Genomic DNA, 25,477 nt, shown 5'->3' on the forward strand with positions numbered 1-25,477 from the left:
TTGCGGTGGACAGATCGGACACTTAACTGACATTTTTGGGGGGACCAGTGACATTACTACAGTAATCAGTGCTAAAAATATTCACTTTTACTGTAATAATGACATTGGCAGGGGTTAACCCTGTGGGTGATCAAGGGGTTAAATGTGAGCCTAGGGGAGTGATTCTAACTGTGGGGGGGCATGGCTTCTGAAATGACCATAGAGACCTGTGATTCTATATAGCAGGATCACATGGTCTCTACGATCATCCCAGGGATTAGAACGGGCGGCTATGTTTACAACAGCCGACCGTCCTTCTCTCTAAGCAGGGAATGATCGCGGGTGTCAGGCGGCAATCGGAGCCACCTGACACAGGCATCGGCTTCCCCGCTGAAGAGCGGGGGTGGGAGCGCGCCACCGGCGGTGCGTGCTCACCCCCTAGACTCCTGAGAGAGAGCGCCGTACATGTACAGCGATTTGCCTGGGTGCGCCTGCCTACCGCAGTACATCTGCGGCGGGCGTAAAGTGGTTAATCATTACTTTTGCTGTGGGAGCCGTATATAGGGAGTCCAAGGCAGTCAGAAAGTTTGGGCCAAACCTGTACCTTTTCAGGACATCAAACAGATAGTCCCATGAAAGGGAGTGGAAGGCCTTGCATAGGTCAAGTGACAATAACATTCCCCTCCTAGGGCCCCCACTGTCCCAGTTAGAATGGATTGCCGATATTAAATCTATCAGGCGGCGCGTTTGATCAGGAGCCTGTCTCGTTGGCATTAATCCCATCTGGTCAGGATGAATATACTGTGGCTAACATCATGATCTGGCAGACTGTACTCGCCTGCTACCAAGAATCGTCCCTGTGGCCGACCCTCCAGCTTACATGAGGAAACCTCTGGATCCAGTAAGAGCAGCACTCTGGGATATGAAGAAAGAGTAGAAAAGGGAAAGAAAGATAGTACCTAGAAAGAGAGAGAGAACCATTAGTATACAACATGTAAACAAAATTAATTTCTATAATCCAAAATAGGTCAATGTCCTATGGAAAATTAACATTCCCATCACAGTTTGTGGGGTTGTCTCCCTTGGAATCAGGAAAACAAGCTCACCTAAATGTGGCATGCGACTACACCCCAGCATCCCCAGCACAGTATTGCACTGATAAGAACAGTGGGCATCCATTGTAGCAAGGGCTGGCATGTCCCATCACCCCCCCATCCCCAAGGGGCAGGAGGTGGGCGACAGAACACACGCCCCCCACAGGGTCAGTCACAAGAAGACATTTCTTTGAGCCATTATTTCCTGTAAGGAAAGTGATTAGAAAGTATAAGCGATAACAACAATGACAACATTAGGTGAGGGGGAATACATCCCCAACTGTCTTCCAGGAAAACCACAGACCACCTTCAGGCCTGGTCAGTGTCCAAAGAAACAAATTCTTGGGAAGAGAAAAAACAGATATAGTATGCTTGAGGCAAAATCATCCATACTGTGACTTGGCAGCTGATGACCGTTTGGTAGATGCCCGGGTCTGTTGAGACCAAATGGGGGAGATCAGCCTATCCCGATGTTTTGGGGAAGAAGAAGGAGGTGGCGAGGTATCTCTGGAGATCAGTCCCAAAGCTAGTGGAATTTCCTCACCTTCATGGAAGTTGCAAAAGGAATGAGATTTGCCTTTGTAGGTGAAGGACAAATGGAAAGTGAAGGAGCAACGACATTTAATTTGGCGTTCGGTCAGACGCAGCAGGAGGGGCTTTAAAGAGCACCTTTTCTGGATTGTCAGTTGAGAAATGTCCACGAAAATTTGGATTTTATGGTCCAGTAGAGTGAGATCCTCTCAATTTCTGGCCTTATACATTATTTTCTCCTTTATCCTGTAGAAATGTGGCTTAACTATCACATCACGTGGCAAGCCATCTTGTCTCAGGGCCGTGAGGGCTCTATGAACCCTATCTATCTCCAAGTGATGAAAGGAGATATCAGGAATCAAATCTTGCATCAAAATATGTACTGAGTCCTCCAGGTTACATAGTTACATAGTTAGTGAGGCTGAAAAAAGACATCAGTCCATCCAGTTCAACCTATAATGTGTGTGTGTTTGGTGTTAACCGTACATTGTATACCCCTGTATGTTGTGGTCTTTAAGGTGACCATCTAATAATTTTTTGAAACTATCAATGCTCCCCGCTGATACCACTGCTTGTGGAAGAGAGTTCCACATCCCCACCGCTCTGACAGTAAAGAACCCCCCTACGTATATTTAAGGTTAAAGTCCATGTGTCTTATTGTATTCCCTTTCTCTGAAAAGTTTGTTCCTTATGCTAAGGTCACCAGTACAGTATTTGTACACTGATATCATATCCCCTCTCAAGCGTCCCTTCTCCAGAGAGAATAAATTCAATGCTTGCAGTCTTTCCTCATAGCTGAGATCCTCCATTCCCCTAATTATTTTTGTTGCCCTTCTCTGGACTCTCTCCAGTACCAGCACATCCTTTCTGAGGACCAGTGCCCAGAACTGGACGGCATACTCCAGGTGTGGCCAGACCAGAGTCAGCCAGTATTCTATTGGCTTTGCTTGCAGCGGCTTGCCATTGCATGCCATTGCCAAGCCTGTTGTCCACTAGGACCCCCAGGTCCTTTTCCATCTTAGATTCACCCAGAGGTTCCCCCCTAGTGAGTAGCTTGTGTTTGTGTCTCTGACGCCCAAGTGCATTACTTTACATTTTTCAACATTAAACCTCATCTGCCATGTAGTACTCCATGGTCCATACCTACGTACCTTAGTTTGTACAGTAAGCGTTTGTGGGAAACTGCGTCAAATGCCTTTGCAAAGTCCAGATACACCACATCCACAGGCCTTCCTTCATCTAGATGGCAACTTACTTCATCATAGAAGGTTAATAGATTCGTCTGGCAAGAACGATTCTTCATGAATCCATGCTGATTACTACTGATAATAACGTTTTAATTACTAAAGTCTTGGATATAGTCCCTTAACATCCCCTCCAAAATCTTAAATCTTGCAGACTACTGATTTTAGGCTGACAGGTCTATAGTTACCCGGGATATATCTCAGCCCTTTTTTTTAATATTGGTACCACGTTGGCTTTTTTCCAATCAGCTGGCACCATTCCCGTCTGTAGACTATCCATAAAGATCAACAATAAAGGTCTGGCTACCACCTGGCTGAGTTCTTTAAGAACCCTCGGGTGCAAGCCATCCGGTCCTGGTGATTTATTTATGTTAAGTTTCTCTAGTTTAGTTCTAAGTCTACCTTCTGTTAACCATCGGGGTACTTCTTGAGGTGTATTATTTAATTTAGCATTGCAAGCTGGGTTAGTGTAGCCCCCCAATTCTTTTGTGAAGACTGAGAAGAAATTATTTAGCACTTTCACCTTCTCTCTGTCCTCTGTGGCCAGATTCCCTTCATCGTCTTTTATGGGGGCTAATGTGTTTGGGTCTTGCTTTCTTACTATTTATATACTTAAAAATGTCTTGGTTTTTTTTTTTTTACTCTCTTCCGCTATATGTCTCTAGTGTTCTATTTTAGCGGCCTTGATTCCGCCTTACATTTCTTATTGCACTCTCTGTACTGTTGGAATGCTGCCAATGACCCCTCAGCCTTGTATTTTTTTAAATGCCTTTTCTTTGGTATTAAAATGCCTTTTTATGTTGGAGTTTAGCCACCCAGGGTTTATTTTTGCTCTTTTAAATGTATTCCCCTTTGGAATGCACTGGCCAATCCCTTTGTTTAGTATGTTTAGTATGTTCTATGTTCTTGAAGCACTCCCATTTTTCCTCCGTGTTCTTTGTTCCCAGGGTTCTATCCTGTTTGATATTTTCTAGCAAAGAGCGCAGTTTTGGAAAGTTGGCTCTTTTGAAATTCAGTGTCCTTATATTACCCTTGTGTTTCCTATTACTATGATTTTTACTGAAACTATGGTTACTGTTTCCCAAGTTGCCCCGTATTTCTATATCAGGTCTGTATTGTTGGTAATCAGTAGGTCTAGTACAGCATTGTTTCTTGTCGGTGCGTTCACCATCTGACCCATGAAATTATCCTGCAAAACATTTAGGAACTGCCGAGCCTTAGATGAATGCGCGGTTCCTTCTGCTCAGTCTATATCAGGATAATTAAAGTCCCCCATTATAATTACATTTCCCATCCTTGCTTCCAATCCAATCTGAGATGAGGGTTTTGTGCACATCGCTGGATCAAGATGGGGCTCAAGTACGTTTTAGCGGGGGGGGGGCTGGGGGGCGCTGCTGCACTCAAAAGGTCCTTTACCTTCATATACAGAATATAGAAAATAAAAATCCTTCAGCCTTTACAACCACTTTAAGCCGACAATTTCACTGGCTATGAAGGTTCCCCAAAAACGTTAGTTGACCAATCAGGGCAAAGTTCAATTTCTACTATACTGTTCTGTATAATATGAAGCTGTATTCTGGTGGACCCAATTGTTTTTTAGTAGGACGGATTGGTTCATTTCAGTGAATTTGGTTTGACATTGCCAATTTCTTGTTTACAAAACGTTTGTAGGCAATGGCCTTTTTGGTTTACCCTAGACATGTAGAGAACGAAAAAATGCGTTTTGTTTCATTTCCATTTGGTATTTACATTTCACAAAAAAATGCCCAAAAAAACGCCTGCGCCAAAAAAAAAAAAACGCCCAGGTGTGTTATTGCAGGCATTTTTTTTGGTGTGTTTGGAGGCAGGCAAAACATCTGAACTTCTGTATAGGGATATATATATATATATACACACACATGTATGTATATATACACCTACACATATATAGGTGTGAAAATAGCAGAACACTATGCTTGCGTTAATGAAATAATTAACAGGCATATGGCTCCGCTCCTATCACACCATCATATATGTGTATGTGTATATATACATGTGTGTGTATATATACCCCTATACAGAAGTTCAGATGTTTTGCCTGCCTCCAAAGACCCCAAAAAAATGCCCAAAAAAAAAAACGCCCGCAATAACACACCTGGGCATTTTTTCTTGGCGCAGGCGTTTTTTTGGGGCATTTTTTTGGGGTCTTTGGAGGCAGGCAAAACATCTGAACTTCTGTATAGGGGTATATATACACACACACACTTATATGTATATATACATATACACATATATAGGTGTGATAGAAGCGGAGCCATATGCCTGTTAATTATTTCATTAGCACAAGCATAGTGTTCTGCTATTTTCACACCTATATATGTGTAGGTGTATATATACATACATGTGTGTGTATATATACCCCTACACAGAAGTTCAGATGTCATGCCTGACTCCAAACATGTCCTCAAAAAAGCCCTATAAACGCCTGCAGCAAAAAGCAGGCTGACCGGCGAGAAGCCATATCCTTGTTCTATAAGTCACCTAAGAGAAACAATCTTTTCTCTATAGCAGTCACCCTGAAATGGAAGGGTTTGGTCACCCTGCCATAGCAGTCAGAGTCAGTTCACCCTACACTACACTACGGTCACCCTGGCACTTAACACTTTCCCTACAGAAACTAGATTTTTGAAGCTAACTAAATTGGAAAATAGCACCCTAACTACACTAGATATCTCTTTCCTCACACTAATAATTGCTAAATGACACTTTTGAAGCAGAACTAACAGAACTGCTTCCACTCTCTTCCACGTCCCTGTATTAAAATGGTAGTGATTTGGCCGGGCTATCTTATATACTGGGGGGTGTATTCACTAATGATTGGCCTCTGGACCCCCTAGTCACTCCAATCACATTCCTAGCATTCTCCTGCCCCCTCAATTGGCTTTTACTAATGGTTCTGGTCCAATCATGGGCTTTTAAAGCCCATTTCCTGTCCCATTGCATTTTGGTCGGTTCTGGTTGCTGAATTTCGAACACCCAATGTTCGGGTCGAACCGATGGTCGACCCGAACCGTTCGATCATCCCTACTCCTGACCTGTACAGCCATCAATTGTCACAGAGTATCAAACATCACATCACAGCAATCTCTTCTGATATTTTTATTGGTGAATTTATACAGATATATGGATCATCACCGAGATTTACTGACATATTCTTTATATGATATGGGATGTATAATACACTATAAAGAGAAGAAATATAAAAGATGTATAAAATGAAAATCTATCAGATAATGAGCCATCATCCTGGCTCCTGTTAGGTGTAATTTATTCTATTTGTTATATAAGTGAGTGGCGTCTATTCTTCTCTGTTATCAGATACTTTAGGACAGACGTATGTTACATTGTCATCACCTGAGCTGCTGAATGTCACACACGACCCATCACAGCGTGGGATCCCAATATCACTGAGCAGGACCGGATACATCAGAGGTTCTATAACTTGTCCTACAAATACCCCAAGTGGAGGCTTCTCACTAACCAGGGAAACTAAGAGCAATGGTTTAAATCTGATCCAAAAATGGGTAAAGAAAACTCTATTAGGAATATATGAAACATTTTAATAGATGAGAAATGTGTATTAAGCCTGAAACATGTGCAAGAACACCTATGCAACCACAAAAACTAATGTCCAAAAAATGGCCAAAGACGCTCAACTTAGATATGAATGAATGGGACCTTACTGAGGATTCTGGATGTGAAAGAGTCCTCCTTTATACCGTCACACATTATCATTCCCCCCGGGTGGACGTCATATGATGTCGGGGACTTGTAGTGGAGATATCTGGATGATGGGTGCAGCTACAGGAATCATCCAGGTATCTTTTTTTTTCAGCAGGGTATTCCCTGCAATGTAAAAGCCATCATAGCGCCTGTTTAGCTGCTTGATTGCTTTTACAGGTGGCAGGAGGGGACATTCCCCCCTCCCGCCGCCCTCCGATGCTTCTCCGGTCTCACCTGTGAAATTGGGGAGCCGGAGAATGAATCTGCCGGCAGCAGTGGTTTACCATAGAGCTGGATAGGGACCAGATGGTCCTCTGCAAACTCTATGACCCTTGGAGGCCAGAAGCGACGTCATGACGTCACTCCAACGCCGATAGATGTAAACACTGCCAGTTTTTTTCTTGCTGGAAAGCCTGAGATCGACTTTTTTTTCTCAGGCTTTCTAGCATAGAGGAGAGACGTGGGGACTTACAGACTATCAGATCTCTCTGTAAAGAGGACCTGTCATGCCCTATTCCTATTACAAGGTTACAAGGAATGTTTACAAGGGCAGCACTCTCAGCCAATCAGGGCTCTATTTCCTTAAACAGAGCTGTCAGACACCAGCATGTACATGCTGACAGGAGAAGGCAGAGTAATGACTTTATCAGTGTCAGCTGTATCTCCTTCATTGTCCAATCACAGGGTGGAGGTGGGGGAGTGATCACAAACTGGCTAAACTCAGTTCAAAATCCTATTCTAATCTTCAGATTTATATTTAGCTGTTGGCCTGGAGTTCTGCTTTGACAAACAGAAAATCTAAAGCACACAGTAAAGTATATAATCCACTATTTCACCTTCATATATATTCACTTCTAATAAATGACTAAATCATTTCCATTACAAAAATTGCCTAATTTATCAAATTAACAATAATAAATGATTATATGATACAGAAACAATCTGAAAATTAAAGTGAACCATTGGCAGTCAAGTATGAATTCATTCTTCATAAGCAGCAAATAGGCTTTAAAACAATCCCCCACTGACCTCTGTAGCTGCAAACACTGGGGAAGGATTTGTTCATAAAGTTCCCAGCAGAAGCATTGAAATCCTACTCGAAATCAGTTAATTTAATCTTACCTGCTCCCACTCCCAGCAGTGTGGTAACAACCTCTCATTCTTTTAATCTACAATGTAAACACAGATCAGGTGTACATGGAGAGGGGAGAGCAGAGTGCTGAGACTTGACCTAAACAATGTCACTTCTTTCATTGTGATCTTTAAGGATGAATTGTTCCACCGAGCCTGCAGCTCCAGAGATCAGTGAGGTTTTGTTTTATTGCCTATTTCCTGCTTGTTAGTAATATATAAATATATGACTGTCCATAGCCTGACCACAAATTAACGTTAAAGCAGAACTATAGGTAAAACTTTTCTTTTCATTTGGCATCTGTATCCTATTGGGGAGATTTCCCTTCACCTTCTCTCCCATAGCCAAACAGGAAGTGAGAAGAAATCCTTCCAAAGAGAGGAAATCCTGGGGTGTCAGCAGAACTAGTGTCCCCATTGGAAGATTTCCCCTCTATTCCTGTTCTGGTGACAACCCAGAATTTGTGATTTTTTGTCACTCTTGTTGATATCAATTCATTCATTTGGGTAACGCAGGGGGGAGTTAGGTGATAACCCATAATATTTTTTTTTTTGCCCTCTGTGTCCAATTGCAGAGATTTTCCTTCACTTCCTGTCCCATAGCCAAACAGGAAGTGAGAGGCAATCCCTGTAAATTGACCACTTACAGCCCAAGCCAATTCTGGCAGTCCTCTCCTACATGTAAAAATCATCATTTTTTTGCTAGAAAATTACTCAGAACCCCCAAACATTATATATATTTTGTTAGCAGAGACCCTAGGGAATAAAATGGTGGTCATTACAATTTTTTATGTCACACGGTATTTGCGCACCAATTTTTCAAACACAATTTTTTTAGAAAAAAAAAAACACTTTCATGAATTAAAAAAATAAAACACGAAAGTTAGCCTCTTTTTTTTTTATAATGTGAAAGATGATGTTACACGGAATAAATAGATACCTAACATGTCAGGCTAAAAAATTGCAAACATTCTTGGAATGGCGCCAAACTTCAGTACTTAATATTCTTCATAGGCGACGCTTTAGAAATGTTTACAGGTCACCGGTTTAGGAGGTCTTGCATGAGAATTATTTCTCTCGCTCTAACGTTCGCAGCGATACCTCACATGTGTGGTTTGAACGCTGTTTACAAATACGTATGCTTTCGCTTCTGTGTGCAAGCGTGCCGGGACGGGGCATTTTCATTTAAAACATTTTTTTTTTTCATCTTTTTATTTTTATACTTCGCATTTACATTTTTTTTAAATCACGTTTATTCCTATTACAAGGAGAGTAAACATCCCTTGTAATAGGATTAGGGGTCGACAGGTCCTCTTTATGGAGAGATCTGGGGTCTATAAGTCCCCACATCTCTCCTCTAGGTTGGGAAGCCTGAAATAAAAAAAGAAAAACGATCTCAGGCTTTTTACCTAAAAAAAAAAGTCAATGTTTACATCTGCCGGCACTGGAAGTGATGTCATGACGTCGCTCCCGGCCTCTGAAGGTCATAGAGATGGCTGGGGACTATCTGGTCCTCGGTCAGCACTGTGGTAAGTGACCAATTCTTTCTCCGGCTCACCAATCACACGGGTGTGCCAGTAGAAGCACCGGAGAGCTCAGCAGCCGCTATGATTGTTTTTATATGAGAGGGAATGGCCAGCAGTAAAAAACGATATCTGAATGATGCCTGCAGGTCACCAGAACTAGTTGGGATTTTCTTTTACTTTCACTTTCAATGATAATGGTAAATAGGAGAAATAGAGAGGATGAATCTTCCTAACGGGGGCACAGACAGCAATAAAAACTGACAGGGGGTCTAATCCCTCTCCACTCTATCCAAAACTAAAAAATGTTTTACCTTTAGTTGTACTTTAAGTGTCTCCCCACATGTCTCTGATTTCTAATCCTAAATGTATCTAAAATCAAAACTGTGTATAGTATTGGATAGAGGGGTGAAGCGTTAGAACCCCTGTCTGGTTTTTATTGCTGTCTGCTTCCCTCCTGTAGAGATTCTCCCTCTTTATGTCTCCTGGTGACCCCTGACACTGACAAATAAAGTGCTGGAAATCAAATATTTCCTGACTTGGAACAGGAGATGAGGGGGAATCTTCCAATGAGGACATGTGTTCCGGTGACACCGATCTAAGAGGGTAAGTCCTCCGACCTTGGAGAGATTTCCTCTCACTTCTTGTGTCTCTGGGAACAGGAACAGGAAGTGAAAAGCAATCTCCCCAAAGGGGACACAGACAGTAAAAAAAAACTGACCAGGGTTCTAACCCTTCCCTACTCTATCAATCCAAAAATAAAGAATGGTTTTATATATATTTGAAACAAAGCCAGAAAATGAACACTTCAAAATACTAAACCTAACACCAAACACATCCTTATACCTTAACATAGAACAAAAGGCTCAACTTTTTTTTTTCTTTTTGGATAGAGTGAGAGATAGAGATAAAGTGAGAGTAACCCCTGTCAGTTTTTTGTTGGGGAGATTTCCCTTCACTTCCTGTCCCATAGCCAAACAGGAAGTGAGAAGAAATCCTTCCAAAGTGAGGAAATCCTGGGATGTCACCAGAACTAGTGTCCCCATTGGAAGATTTCCCCTCTATTCCTGCTCTGGTGACAACCCAGAATTTGTGATTTTTGGTGATATCATTAAACAGGAGGAATAGAGAGGGTGAGTCTCCCTAATGGGGGCACAGACAGCAATAAAGACTGACAGGGGCTCGAATCCCTCCACACTCATTCCAAAATTAACAAAAACAAGTTTTTCCTTTAGGTATTTATTTAAACATTTCAAAATAATCTTTAATACCTTTAAATGTAACTTTAATATAATGCCTAAAGCTGGCCATACACTTTACAATCTGATTGTACAATCTGTTTTGGATTTACCATTACCTATGCAGTGTCAGTTCTTGCCTGGATACAATATGAATGGATAATGTATGTGTGTCCTTTTTTGTGTTGGCTTTTTGGTAAATCTAAGGCTGACCATACACTATACAACCAAATCTCCTTTAGCTTTACCAAAACTATGTCACATGAAGATAAACGTAAACAGTGCTTTGAATTAGTTAAAATCAGACAGGGCCGTATACTACATAGATGATGGTAGATCTAAAGGAGATTGTACAATCACGTGTACCAATACAACCAGCTGTCATGGTACACGTGGGTACCAATGACATAGGCAGAGGAAGACGGAGAGTCCTAAACGATTTCAGGGACTTAGGTGCTAAGTTGAGGACTAGGACCTCCAAGGTAGTATTTTCCGAAATACTACCTGTACCTCGAGCCACACCAGAGAGGCAGCGGGAGATTAGGGAAGTTAACGAGTGGCTGAGGAGCTGGTGTAGTAAGGAGGGTTTCGGGTTCCTGGAGAACTGGGCCGACTTCTCAGTCGGTCACCGGCTCTTTGGTAGGGACGGATTGCATCTAAATGGGGTGGGTGCAGCCGTACTGGGTGAGAGGATGGCCAAAAAGTTAGAGGGGCTTTTAAACTAGGGAATGGGGGGGAGGGTACAGATGTAGAATTAGCCAGTGGAAAGCAAGTTTCAGAGGGCAGAAATGGGGGCATTAGCGGTAGGGTGTTCGGAGCTCCTAAACCCAGGGTGGGTACAGGGAAAAATCAAGAGAGCAGCCTAAAAACATCAAATGAGGATAAATATAACCGATCAAAATTAAGAGGTTTGTATACCAATGCCAGAAGCCTGGCCAACAAGATGGGAGAGCTGGAGCTGCTGATGTTTGAGGAAGACTTAGATTTTGTGGGGATAACTGAGACTTGGTTTGACAGCTCTCATGACTGGATGGCGACCATTCAGGGGTATTCCCTTTATCGCAGAGATAGAGAAGGTAAAAAAGGGGGAGGGGTATGTCTGTATATTAAGAACAGTATACAGGTAAATATGAGGGATGATATTAATAATGGAGCTAAGGACGAGGCAGAATCCCTATGGGTAGAGCTTCAAAGAGAAGGCACGGTGGGGAAGGTAATATTGGGCGTATGCTATAGGCCCCCCAACCAGAGGGAGGAGGGTGAGGCGGACCTCATGTTACAGATAGGATTGGCAGCAAGGATGGGAAATGTCATTATAATGGGGGACTTTAATTATCCAGATATAGACTGGGCAGAAGGAACCGCGCACTCAGCCAAGGCTCGGCAGTTCCTAAATGTTTTGCAGGACAATTTCATGGGTCAGATGGTGAATGCACCGACAAGAAACAATGCGGTACTTGACCTACTGATTACTAACAATACAGACCTGCTCACGGATATAGAAATACGGGAAAACTTAGGGAACAGTGACCATAGGTCAATTGGTTTCAGTATTAATTACAGTAATAGGAAACACAAGGGTAATATAAGGACACTGAACTTCAAAAGAGCCAATTTCCCAAAGCTGCGCTCGCTGCTAGAAAATATCAAATGGGATAGAACCCTGGGAACAAAGAACACGGAGGAAAAATGGGAGTGCTTCAAGAGCATACTTAACAAGGGGGTGGGCCAGTGCATTCCACATGGAAATAAATTTAAAAGAGCAAAATTAAACCCTGGGTGGCTAAACTCCAACATAAAAATGTATATTAGAGCTAAAGAAAAGGCCTTCAAAAAATACAAGACTGAGGGGTCATTGGCAGCATTCAGGCATTATAAAGAGTGTAATAAGAAATGTAAAGACAAAATCAGGGCGGCTAAAATAGAACACGAGAAACATATAGCGGAGGAGAGTAAAAAGAACCCCAAGAAGTTCTTTAAGTATATAAACAGTAAGAAAGCGAGGCCAGAACACATTGGCCCCATAAAAGATGACAAAGGAAATATGGCCACTGAGGACAGAGAAAAGGCGGAAGTGTTAAATAATTTCTTTTCTTCAGTCTTCACAAAAGAATCGGGGGGCTACACGAACCCAGCTTGTAAGGCCGAATTAAATAATACACCTCAGGAAGTGCCGCCATGGCTAACAGAGGATAGACTTAGAGCTAAACTAGAGAAACTTAACACAAATAAATCCCCGGGACCGGATGGCTTGCACCCGTGGGTTCTTAATGAGCTCAGCCAGGTGATTGCCAGACCGTTATTCTTGATCTTTAAGGATAGTTTACAGACGGGTATGGTGCCAGCTGATTGGAAAAAAGCCAATGTGGTACCAATATTTAAAAAGGGGCCGAGATATATCCCGGGTAACTACAGGCCGGTCAGCCTAACATCAGTAGTCTGCAAGATTTTGGAGGGGATGTTAAGGGACCACATACAAGACTTTAGTAATGAAAACGGTATTATAAGTAGTAATCAGCATGGATTCATGAAAAATCGTTCGTGCCAAACCAATCTATTAACCTTCTACGATGAAGTAAGCTGCCACCTAGATAAAGGTAAGCCTGTGGATGTGGTGTATCTGGACTTTGCAAAGGCCTTTGACACCGTTCCCCACAAACGCTTACTGTACAAACTAAGGAATGTAAGTATGGACAATAAGGTGAGTACCTGGATAGAGAACTGGCTCCAGGGGAGAGTACAGGGGTGGTGATTAATGGGAGTACTCGGATTGGGCGGGTGTGGAAAGTGGGGTCCCCCAGGGTTCTGTCCTGGGACCAATCCTGTTTAATTTATTCATAAATGATCTAGAGGAGGGGATATCTAGTACAATCTCAGTATTTGCGGATGATACTAAATTAGGCATGCCAATATCTTCTATGCAGGATGTGGAAACCTTGCAAGCGGACCTGAACAAAATAACGGGGTGGGCAACTACATGGCAGATGAGATTTAATGTTGAAAAATGTAAAGTAATGCACTTGGGGGCCAGAAACCAGAAAGCAAGCTACTCACTAGGGGGGGAACCTCTGGGTGAGTCTAGGATGGAAAAGGACCTGGGGGTACTGGTAGACAACAGGCTTGGCAGTGGCATGCAATGCCAAGCCGCCGCAAGCAAAGCCAACAGAATACTGGGTTGTATAAAAAAGGGGATTCACTCCAGAAATAAAGAGATTATTCTTCCGCTCTACAAGACTCTGGTCCGGCCACATCTGGAGTATTCTGTCCAGTTCTGGGCACCGGTCCTCAGAAAGGATGTGCTGGAACTGGAGAAAGTCCAGAGAAGGGCAACAAAAATAATTAGGGGAATGGAGGACATCAGCTATGAGGAAAGACTACAAGCACTGAACCTATTCTCTCTGGAGAAGAGACGATTGAGGGGGGATATGATATCAATGTACAAATACTGTACTGGCGACCCGAGCATAAGGAACAAACTATTCAGAGAAAGGAGATACAATAAGACACGTGGCCACTCACTAAAACTTGAGGAAAGGCAGTTTAACCTTAAAGTGCGTAGGGGTTCTTCACTGTAAGAGCGGTAAAGATGTGGAATTCTCTTCCACAAGCAGTCGTATCAGCAGGGAGCATTGATAGTTTCAAAAAACTATTAGATGGACACCTTAAAGACCACAACATACAGGGGTATACAATGTACGGTTAACAGCAAACACACACATACATCATAGGTTGAACTGGATGGACTGATGTCTTTTTTCAACCTCACTAACTATGTAACTATGTAACTATGTAATCAGATTGTAAAGTGTATGGTCAGTCTTATGCTAAATAAACCCCCCAAAGATCCCCCCTTGTCTTATTGGGTGTGGAAGTGATGGAGGACACTCTCCTGTGCTGAGATCTACCAGATCCACCGATTGAAGAAATATGTTATCTGTACAAACTGTGTCATCCTATGAACCAGATTCACATTTCTCACCAGATTTCACCGGATTCAGCTCAGATTTCCTGTAATATGATCATTTTACATGTCTCCTGACCCCCCAGATAGCTTTATGTGACCTTTCCATACCCATAACACAGCATGGAGGGGCTCAGTGAAGGTGGTGGTGAAGGTGTGGAGGTGTCTGATCGGGTCACACAGATCATAAAAGGACAGCTGCCCGGCCTCATAATCCACATAGATCCTGACTCTGTTACTGGAGAGATTGGGAGATATGCCGATCAGTTTATTGTCATGTATTAGAGAACACTCACCTCTATACCTCCACAAACCCCAGGACTTGTTATTATTTCCAATCCCTGACTGCCCTCTCCTCTCTATACTGGGATAACACATCCCGACTCTGAAATCTTCTGACTCACTGACATCCCCTTCCCAGTAATGTCGCCCCGAGGAAAATCTCTGACTGCTTAATACCTGGGCACAGTACTGAAATCTCTCCGGTGTTTCTGGACGAGTCGGCCATATATATGACCTGGATGCAGTTTTCATGTCATCTGATATCTGTAGATCATTATTAGCTGTGTTCACATCCAGTAATATATCTGAAGCTTCCTGTATATTGAGGAATACATTTCCCACTTTTATCATATCAGATAATCCTGTGTGTAATGTGTGTGAGATTCCAGCCACATCCAGATCCCCTCCATCATGGAGGAGTCTATCATGTCTCTCTCTGTCCTCATTATCTCCCTCCTCAGTATCACACAAGTCCCCTGTGTCTGATTCCTGTAGGACAGTCAGTGGGTCAGTCATGTTACACAGCTCCTCAATGTCCCCCATCTTCCTGGACAGATCCTCCTTCTTTATCTCCAGCTGATGGATCAGATCAGACAATGAGATCCGCTCTTCCTGGCTGGAGATGTTCCTCAGGACTCTCTTCTCCAGGTCTTCCAGCTGTCTCCTGAGCTCTATGAACAGGGCAGTGACTTTCTCTGTTAGACCGGCTGATTTTTCTTGTACTTTTCTCCTGCGATCCTGCAGACTCTGGACTCTTTTCTCTGTCTCCTCTCTCTCTGTCATCAGTTTCTGCAGAACATTTCTCAGTTCCTGTTTCTTCTTCTCAGAGGCCTCATCCAGAGTCTCCACCTTGTGTCCCTGATGTTCTCCATCCAGCCTGCAGGACACACAGATACAGGCAGAGTCCTCAGTGCAGTAATATTTGAGAAGTTCTCTATGGATGGAGCATTTTCTGTTCTCCATGGAAGTGGTGGGATCAGTTAGGACATGTTCTGGTGATTTGCTGTGGACTTTCAGGTGATTATCACATAGAGAAGCTTCACACATCAAACATGATTTAACAGCAGGTACAGGAGAGTGAATACAGTAAGTACAGAAGATTTCAGTCTTCTTTTGATCTGGCTGAGTAGACCGGAAAGTCTCCACTATGTTATGCAGTGTTATTTTCCTCTGCAGTACAGGCCGATCCTGGAACTTTTCTCTGCACTCAGGACAGGAATAACGTCCAGATCTCTCTTGTTCATCCAGCACACGATCAATACAGACCCGGCAGAAGTTGTGTCCACAGCTCAGCATTACAGGATCTTTATAGATTTCCAGACAGATAGAACAGTCCAGCTCTTGTCTCAGATCAGCAGACGCCATCGCTGACAGCAGAAGAGAGAAATGAAAGTCTCAGAAACCAGAGGACACGTCTCACATATTTCTGCACAGGGTGGGGCTGATCTGATCTTCCAACCTATATCTGCAGGAAATATGTGAACAAAGTGAATGTCTATATGATAAAGTGATAATTCCATACACGGGAGTGTTCTGGTCACATGCTGTAGTGACTGTTAGACTTGTTGGCATTTTTTTAAAAATAAGAACTTCAGATCAAACCCAACACTGAGCTAGTAATGCAATGCCAATAGCTGGTTACATGTTAACCACTTGCTGACCCCCCGCCGCATATATACTGTGGCAGGCTGGCTCGGCTGCGCAAAACGTCATACCTGTACTGCGATCTGCAGGAGCGCTCCTGAGGGCGAGCGTGCAGTAGTGCGCTCCTGCCCCCACTAGGCAGCGGGGATGCCAATGTCCGGGACCGACAGCACCGATTGCTGCCAGGCACCAGCGATCGCTCCCCGCTGAAAGAGAAGGATGGTCAGCTGTTGTAAACACAGCTGACCATTCTTCTCTCTGAAATGATCACAGAGCGCATGTGATCCTTCTATATAGGGACACAGGTCTCTATGATCATTTCACAAGTCCCTACCCTCACAGTTAGAAAACACCCCCTAGGCTCACAATTAACCCTTTGATCACCCCTAGGTTATCCCCTTCCCTGCCAGTGTCATTATTACAGGAATAGTGAATATTTTTAGCACTGATTACTGTAGTAATGTCACTGGTCCCCCCAAAAGTGTCAAAAATCTCAGTTAGGGATACAATCTGTCCGCAACAATGTCGCAGTCGCGCTAAAAATCACAGATTGCTGCCATTACTAGTAAAAAAAAAAAAATTGACATCTTTCCCGTAGTTTGTAGATACGATAACTTTTGTGCAAACCAATCAAAATACGCTTATTGGGATTTTTTAACAAAAATATGTAGCAGAATACAAATTGGCCTGAAAGGATAAAAATAGATTTTTACATTTTTTTGGGGGATAATGTTATACAGCACACATTTTTTTCAGAATCGTCACTCTTTTTTTGGTTTATAAAAAGTAAAAATTGCACAGGTGATGAAATACCACCAAAAAAAATCTCTATATGTGGGATAAAAAGAACATCAATTTTATTCAGGTACAGCATCGCAGGACCGCGCAATTGTCCATTAAATAATGCAGTGCCAAATCGCAAACAATGGCCTGGTCTGGTCATTAAGGAAGCAAATCCTTCCCGTCCAGAACTGGTTAATGTATTTGAAAAATATTTAGTTTTGCACAGAACATCTAAGAGTTGAAGAACGAATTCACTTTTAGGCTAGGTTCACATATTTGCACAGGGGCGTAACTACAGGGGTTGCAATTGCAACAGGGCCCCATGCTCCAGGGGGCCTTTGCAGCTCCCCTGTACACCTGGATAGAAGGGGCGGCGGGGGCAGCATGTAGAGAAATTACTGTCCTCCTTTTTCCTCCTGTAGCTGCAGGAGGAAAATAAAGGAGATTGGTTCCTCTGTATGCTGCCCCCGCCACTCCTCCTATCCAGTTCATTTGTGTTCTGCTCTCTCTGGGCCCCTAAGTGCTCCCCTGCCCCCTCCCCCACTGTGAATTCTTCCCTCTCCCCTCGGCTGCTGCAGGGGATGTGTCACAATAGAGAACCAGGAAGGGGGTCAGTAAATATGTAATTCACCAGCTCCTTCCTTTTCTGAATGGACAGAGTCATAGTCATTGACCTTGTAAAAAGATAAAAATTAAATGATAAAAAAAAATACAAATAAAATACCAAAAAATAAAAACTACTGACAACAGTGGGTAAACTTCGAGGATCGGAAAGGTCACACTTGCAACCGGGCCCTGGCATTCCACCACCGTGGGGAGGCCCCAAGGTGGCAGGAAGGGGGTCCACTGCAGAACTCGTGAAAGGGTCTTTCTGCGGGAGCATAATAAAGGGCCCCACAACGAGAGTAAATGGCCCCAGGATCAGTGGGAAGATCCCCGGGCTTGAAGGGAAGGTTCCCGGCCAGGGGTCCGGGGGGGCCTTCATGGTTTCTTGCACCAGGGCCCTGAAGGTTCTAGTTACACCTCTGCCTATGCAGTTTGCCCAGTTTCCATATGCGTTTTGCAGCGCGTGTTGCGTTTTTGTACCTGCGTTTTGAATGAATTTTTCCATGCGTTTTGTGTTGGCCAATAGAAAAAGGCACGGGTTTGATGTCACAGGATGTCAGATATTAATATTATTATTCAGGATTTATTTTTAGCGCCAGCAGTTTACGCAGTGCTTTACAATATAAAAGGGAGACAATACAGTTACAATACAATAAAATATAAAAGGATTAAGAGGGCCCTGCTCAGAAGAGCTTACAATCTAATGGGGTGGGGCAGGTGTTACAAGAGGTTGTAACACTAGGGAATGAGCTGATGGAAGATTAGTTGGCGGTGTGATGAAGAGATGAGTTTTCAGAGATCGCCTGAAAGCAGCTAGAGTAGGAGATAGCCGTACAGGTTGAGGTAGAGCATTCCAGAGGATTGGAGAGCCCCTTGAGAAATCCTGTAGACAAGCATGGGAGGAGGAGACAAGGGAGCTTGAGAGTAGGAGGTCTTGAGAAGAGCGGAGGGGACGGTTTGGGTGATATTTGGAGACAAGATTGGCAATGTAGCTTGGGGCAGAGTTGTGAATGGCTTTGTATGTTGTTGTTAGTATTTTGAATTTAATTCGCTGGGCAATCGGGAGCCATTGTAGGGATTGGCAGAGAGGGGAGGCAGACACTGAGCGGTTGGTAAGGTGGACAAGTCTGGCAGCAGCATTCATGATAGACTGAAGAGGGGATAGCCTATGGAGTGGTAGGCCTATGAGAAGGGAGTTGCAATAGTCGAGGCGAGAAATAACAAGGGAGTGAATGAGTAGCTTGGTGGTTTCAGTTGTTAAAAAGGGGCAAATTTTAGAGATGTTGCGGAGGTGAAGTCTACAAGCTTTTGACAAGGACAAGGAGCTTTTTACAGGGCCTCACTGGCCCTGTGAGAGGCTTCTCATTGGCCAGTGAAGGAAACCCAATCAGAGATACATTCAGGCTTGTAACTACCCCAGAAGGCAGATTCTGCCACAGAGGATTCTGGGAGTGAGTATAAGTCTGAGGGGAGTGCATGACTTAGGGTCTTTGGCGGGAGCAGAGTCCCAGGAAGGAGAGGACGGCTGTCTCGCCTCTTGTCTGAGGAAGCGGATATCTCGGGGTGTCGCCTGAGTATCCAGAGAGTGCCAAGTTGAGCTGAGGGGATCCGGTGTGCCGAGAGCCTGCGGAAAGCGAGAGGGGTCCAGTCCCAGGAAAGCCTACACAGGTCATGAGTACTGAGGATTGCCCCTGGGGGTCTGCCTGAAGTTAGCGGGGACCACTCCGGAAGAGGTTTAGGGATCCAGTGCAGCAGTGCCAGTAATTCTACAGTTCACAGTCCTGGATCTTCTAGACTACAAGTTGAGAAATCAGCACTTCTATTGTGTTAGAGTGTTCTCAAAGTTAGTGAAGCGCCAATGGGCATTTTTCAGGAACAAAGTCCCAAGTGTATATAGTTAAAGCCTAAAGGAGTATCCCACTCATTCCCTTCTCCCATCCCCTTAAAAACAATAAAAACCACAAAGATACCGGAGTTGTCAATGCTTCAGTTCTCACACCCAGCTCAAATGGACTGGAGAGGTTACCAGTACTGATGGCAGACCCACATCAGGCACAATGCCTGGAAAACCTGCTACATTAGCAATGCGAGAGGAGACTGAAGGAATGAGGTGAGGAATAGACAGCTAGATTTGAGTGTCATCGGCGTATAGATGGTATTGGAAGCCGTGGGCGGTTATCAATTGACCAAGGGAGGAGGTGTAGATAGAGAAGAGGAGGGGTCCAAGAACAGAGCCTTGGGAAACCCCCACAGAAAGGGGCAATGGGGAGGAGGAGGTAGAGTTGTAGGTAACACTGATGGAGCTCTGTGATAGGTAGGAGGAGAACCAAGATAGAGTAGAATCTTGGAGGCCAAGGGAACGGAGTTTATTAAGATGGAGCAAGTAATAGGAGTATGGAGTAGTGGCCATTGGTTTTAGCAGTTAGTAAATCGTTGGTGAGTTTTAGTAAGGCAGTTTCTGTGGAGTGCTGCGAGCGAAAGCCAGACTGTAAGGGATCAAGAAGGTTATTTTCACTGAGATTGGAGCTGAGACAGTTGTAGCCTAAGCGTTCTAGAAGTTTAGAAGTGAATGGGAGCAGTGAAATGGGTCTTAGGTAGGGTTGAGCGAACACGGACTGTATTATTCGTGTTCGTACCGAATAATTGGATTTTTGTTACCCGAACACGGACCCGAAAACTTTACTGTATATTCGGGTAAAAATCCGTGTTCGGTCGTTTTATTTCCGGGTTTTGCATGCTTTGGCGCGCTTTTCATGGCGGGCTTTCAACAGCCAATCAACAAGCGTTTAACTGGTGTGCCTAAGCCATTCCAGCCATGCCTACAAATGTATCAGTAGCTGTGATTGGCCGTCTGAAGCATGTGACCAAGTCTTTATAAGTTCGAGGCAGCGCCGCTGTGGCGTCATTCTGCTGTTTAGTTCAGGGAGAGAGCACACATCAACGTGCTGGCTGCTGATTAGAGACAGACAGGAAAAAAAAAACATTTGTGTCCGGATAGAATTGAGGGACAGGTCGGAGTGTGTTAGGCAGGGCGAGTTGTAGGCATTTTAGGGAGAGAGTCTGCTGATTTTTTAGGGTCAGTGTGTTCAACAAACTACAATCGACATTGCTGTGTGGGGTGGGGTTTGCAGTCCCGATCTACGATCTTATCAATCCTTTTAGGGACAGAGTCTGCTGATTTTTAGGGACAGTGCGTTCTACAAACTACAATCGACATTGCTGTGTGGGGTGGGGTTTGCAGTCCCGATCTACGATCTTATCAATCCTTTTAGGGACAGAGTCTGCTGATTTTTAGGGTCAGACAGTGCGTTCTACAAACTACAATCGATATTGCTGTGTGGGGGGGGGGTTTGCAGTCCCGATCTAGGATCTTATCAATCCTTTTAGGGACAGAGTCTGCTGATTTTTTACGGTCAGTGTGTTCTACAAACTACAATCGACATTGCTGTGTGGGGTGGGGTTTGCAGTCCCGATCTACGATCTTATCAATCCTGTTAGGGACAGAGTCTGCTGATTTTTAGGGACAGTGCGTTCTACAAACTACAATCGACATTGCTGTGTGGGGTGGGGTTTGCAGTCCCGATCTACGATCTTATCAATCCTTTTAGGGACAGAGTCTGCTGATTTTTAGGGTCAGACAGTGTGTTCTACAAACTACAATCGATATTGCTGTGTGGTGTGGGATAGGAGATAGGCAGGTGTCAGTGGTCCACATCCATTTTGCTGTGTGTGGGCTGCAGTGAACACAATCTTTTTGGGGTGCAGTGAACACAATCTTTTTTGCCCACTGAGGAGGAGGGAGAAAAGTATTTTTCTATCAGGCACTGTGTGCAGCATTTTTCCTTCAGCTGTGCTGTGCTGAGTGACTGATCATACACTGCTGTGTTCAGTTCACATGTGCTAATATTGAGTGGTTTCAAAAATCATACACTTTTTTTCTATTCCACTATTCAATATACAGCCTTGGGTTAAAAAAAAAATAAATTGTGGCCTGCAGCAGAGCTGAATGATATTTGGGGTTTTTGGGGTTCATCTCATACTTCTGAAGATTTGAGGGTGCTGCCTGTTCCAAACTCCTCCTACTCCTCATCCAGCCTTTTAGGGGTACAAACAATAGTAATTGGGGCCTAGTGTGGTTTTGTACTTGTGAGATACATACACTTTTTTTGATCATATTTTCTATTCCGCTACTCAATAAAAACCTTTGGGGATCAGTTAAATTGCGGGATAGTCTGTGTTGGTACGTGTGAGATCCACCTTTCCAAGTTTTTGGGGTTCATCTCATACTTCTGAAGATTTGAGGGTGCTGCCTGTTCCATACTCCTCCTACTCCTCATCCAGCCTTTTAGGGGTACAAACAATAGTAATTGGGGCCTAATGTGCTTCTGTACGTGTGAGATACATACACTTTTTTTGATCATATTTCCTATTCCGCTATTCAATAAAAACCTTCGGGGATCAATTAAATTGCGGGATAGTCTGTGTTGGTACGTGTGAGATCCACCTTTCCAAGTTTTTGGGGTTCATCTCATACTTCTGAAGATTTGAGGGTGCTGCCTGTTCCATACTCCTCCTACTCCTCATCCAGCCTTTTAGGGGTACAAACAATAGTAATTGGGGCCTAGTGTGCTTCTGTACGTGTGAGATACATACACTTTTTTTGATCATATTTTCTTTTCCGCTATTCAATAAAAACCTTTGGGGATCAGTTAAATTGCGGGATAGTCTGTGTTGGTACGTGTGAGATCCACCTTTCCAAGTTTTTGGGGTTCATCTCATACTTCTGAAGATTTGAGGGTGCTGCCTGTTCCATACTCCTCCTACTCCTTATCCAGCCTTTTAGGGGTACAAACAATAGTAATTAGGGCCTGGTGTGGTTCTGTACGTGTGAGATACATACACTTTTTTTGATCATATTTTCTATTCCGCTATTCAATAAAAACCTTTGGGGATCAGTTAAATTGCGGGATAGTCTGTGTTGGTACGTGTGAGATCCACCTTTCCAAGTTTTTGGGGTTCATCTCATACTTCTGAAGATTTGAGGGTGCTGCCTGTTCCATACTCCTCCTACTCATCCAGCCTTTTAGGGGTACAAACAATAGTAATTGGGGCCTAGTGTGCTTCTGTACGTGTGAGATACATACGCTTTTTTTGATCATATTTCCTATTCCGCTATTCAATAAAAACCTTTGGGGATCAATTAAATTGCGGGATAGTCTGTGTTGGTACGTGTGAGATCCACCTTTCCAAGTTTTTGGGGTTCATCTCATACTTCTGAAGATTTGAGGGTGCTGACTGTTCCAAACTCCTCCTACTCCTCATCCTGCCTTTAGGGGTACAAACAATAGTAATTGGGGCCTAGTGTGCTTCTGTACGTGTGAGATGCATACACTTTTTTTGATCATATTTCCTATTCCGCTATTCAATAAAAACCTTTGGGGATCAATTAAATTGCGGGATAGTCTGTGTTGGTACGTGTGAGATCCACCTTTCCAAGTTTTTGGGGTTCATCTCATACTTCTGAAGATTTGAGGGTGCTGCCTGTTGCATACTCCTCCTACTCATCCAGCCTTTTAGGGGTACAAACAATAGTAATTGGGGCCTAGTGTGCTTCTGTATGTGTGAGATACATACGCTTTTTTTGATCATATTTCCTATTCCGCTATTCAATAAAAACCTTTGGGGATCAATTAAATTGCGGGATAGTCTGTGTTGGTACGTGTGAGATCCACCTTTCCAAGTTTTTGGGGTTCATCTCATACTTCTGAAGATTTGAGGGTGCTGCCTGTTCCAAACTCCTCCTACTCCTCATCCTGCATTTAGGGGTACAAACAATAGTAATTGGGGCCTAGTGTGCTTCTGTACGTGTGAGATACATACACTTTTTTTGATCATATTTTCTATTCCGCTATTCAATAAAAACCTTTGGGGATCAGTTAAATTGCGGGATAGTCTGTGTTGGTACGTGTGAGATCCACCTTTCCAAGTTTTTGGGGTTCATCTCATACTTCTGAAGATTTGAGGGTGCTGCCTGTTCCATACCTTTCCTACTCATCCAGCCTTTTAGCGGTACAAACAATAGTAATTGGGGCCTAGTGTGCTTCTGTACGTGTGAGATACATACGCTTTTTTTGATCATATTTCCTATTCCGCTATTCAATAAAAACCTTTGGGGATCAATTAAATTGCGGGATAGTCTGTGTTGGTACGTGTGAGATCCACCTTTCCAAGTTTTTGGGGTTCATCTCATACTTCTGAAGATTTGAGGGTGCTGCCTGTTTCAAACTCCTCCTACTCCTCATCCTGCCTTTTAGGGGTACAAACAATAGTAATTGGGGCCTAGTGTGGTTTTGTACGTGTAAGATACATACACTTTTTTTGATCATATTTTCTATTCCGCTATTCAATAAAAACCTTTGGGGATCAGTTAAATTGCGGGATAGTCTGTGTTGGTACGTGTGAGATCCACCTTTCCAAGTTTTTGGGGTTCATCTCATACTTCTGAAGATTTGAGGGTGCTGCCTGTTCCAAACTCCTCCTACTCCTCATCCTGCCTTTAGGGGTACAAACAATAGTAATTGGGGCCTAGTGTGCTTCTGTACGCGTGAGATACATACACTTTTTTTGATCATATTTCCTATTCCGCTATTCAATAAAAACCTTTGGGTATCAATTAAATTGCGGGACAGTCTGTGTTGGTACGTGTGAGATCCACCTTTCCAAGTTTTTGGGGTTCATCTCATACTTCTGAAGATTTGAGGGTGCTGCCTGTTCCAAACTCCTCCTACTCCTCATCCTGCCTTTAGGGGTACAAACAATAGTAATTGGGGCCTAGTGTGGTTGTGTACGTGTGATATACATACACGTTTTTTGATCATATTTTCTATTCCGCTATTTAATCAAAACCTTTGGGTATAAACAATTAAATTGCGTGATAGTCTGTGTCAGTACGTGCGAGATACACCTTTCCAATTTTTTGGGCGCATCTCATACTGCCGAGGATTTGAGGGTGCTTCAGTCTGCCTCCTGCCTGTTCCGAACTCCTCCTACTCCTCATCCTGCCTTTAGGGTAGAAAAAATTGTAATCGGGGCCTAGTTTGTGTTTGTACGTGTGAGATACACCGTTTTGTAAAATTTGTCCTATTCCGCTATTCAATATACACCCTCTTTGAGTGTAAAAAATTAAATTGCGGGATAGTCTGTATTGGTACATGTGAGATACACCTTTTTAAATTTGTTTGGCGCATCTACTTCTACCGCCGAGGATTGCAGGGCGCCTCAGTTTGTCTCCTGTTCCCAACTCCTCCTACTCCTCTTCCTCATCCTGCCTTTAGGGTACAAAAAATTGTAATCGGGGCCTAGTCTGTGTTTGTACGTGTGCGATACACCGTATTATAAAATTTTTCCTATTCCGCTATTCAATATACACCCTTTTGGAGTGTAAAAAATTAAATTAGGGCATAGTCTGTATCGGTACATGTGAGATACACCTTTTAAATTGGTTTGGCGCATCTCCTTCCCCCGCCAAGGATTGCAGGGCGCTTCAGTTTGCCTCCTGTTCCCAACTCCTCCTACTCCTCTTCCTCATCCTGCCTTTAGGGTACAAAAAATTGTAATCGGGGCCTAGTCTGTGTTTGTACGTGTGAGATACACCGTATTATAAAATTTTTCCTATTCCGCTATTCAATATACACCATTT

At 43.5% G+C, this 25,477-nt stretch overlaps 1 protein-coding gene across 1 annotated transcript in view; it reads right to left on the reverse strand.

Annotated features, from left to right (window-relative positions):
* LOC309555656 (uncharacterized protein) overlaps window positions 1-16,110 on the reverse strand; it is a gene marked incomplete at its 5' end in the record, with an annotated part of 58,170 nt that extends 42,060 nt beyond the window's left edge. The window contains 2 exon segments of the mRNA XM_082257689.1: window positions 782-894; window positions 14,531-16,110. Coding sequence (XP_082113815.1) covers window positions 782-894; window positions 14,531-16,110 — 1,693 coding nt within the window.
* Window positions 16,111-25,477: the final 9,367 nt, after the last annotated feature.

Source organism: Pelophylax lessonae (assembly GCF_965119305.1).
Source record: "Pelophylax lessonae genome assembly, chromosome: 5".
In the NCBI taxonomy this organism is placed as follows: domain Eukaryota; kingdom Metazoa; phylum Chordata; class Amphibia; order Anura; family Ranidae; genus Pelophylax; species Pelophylax lessonae.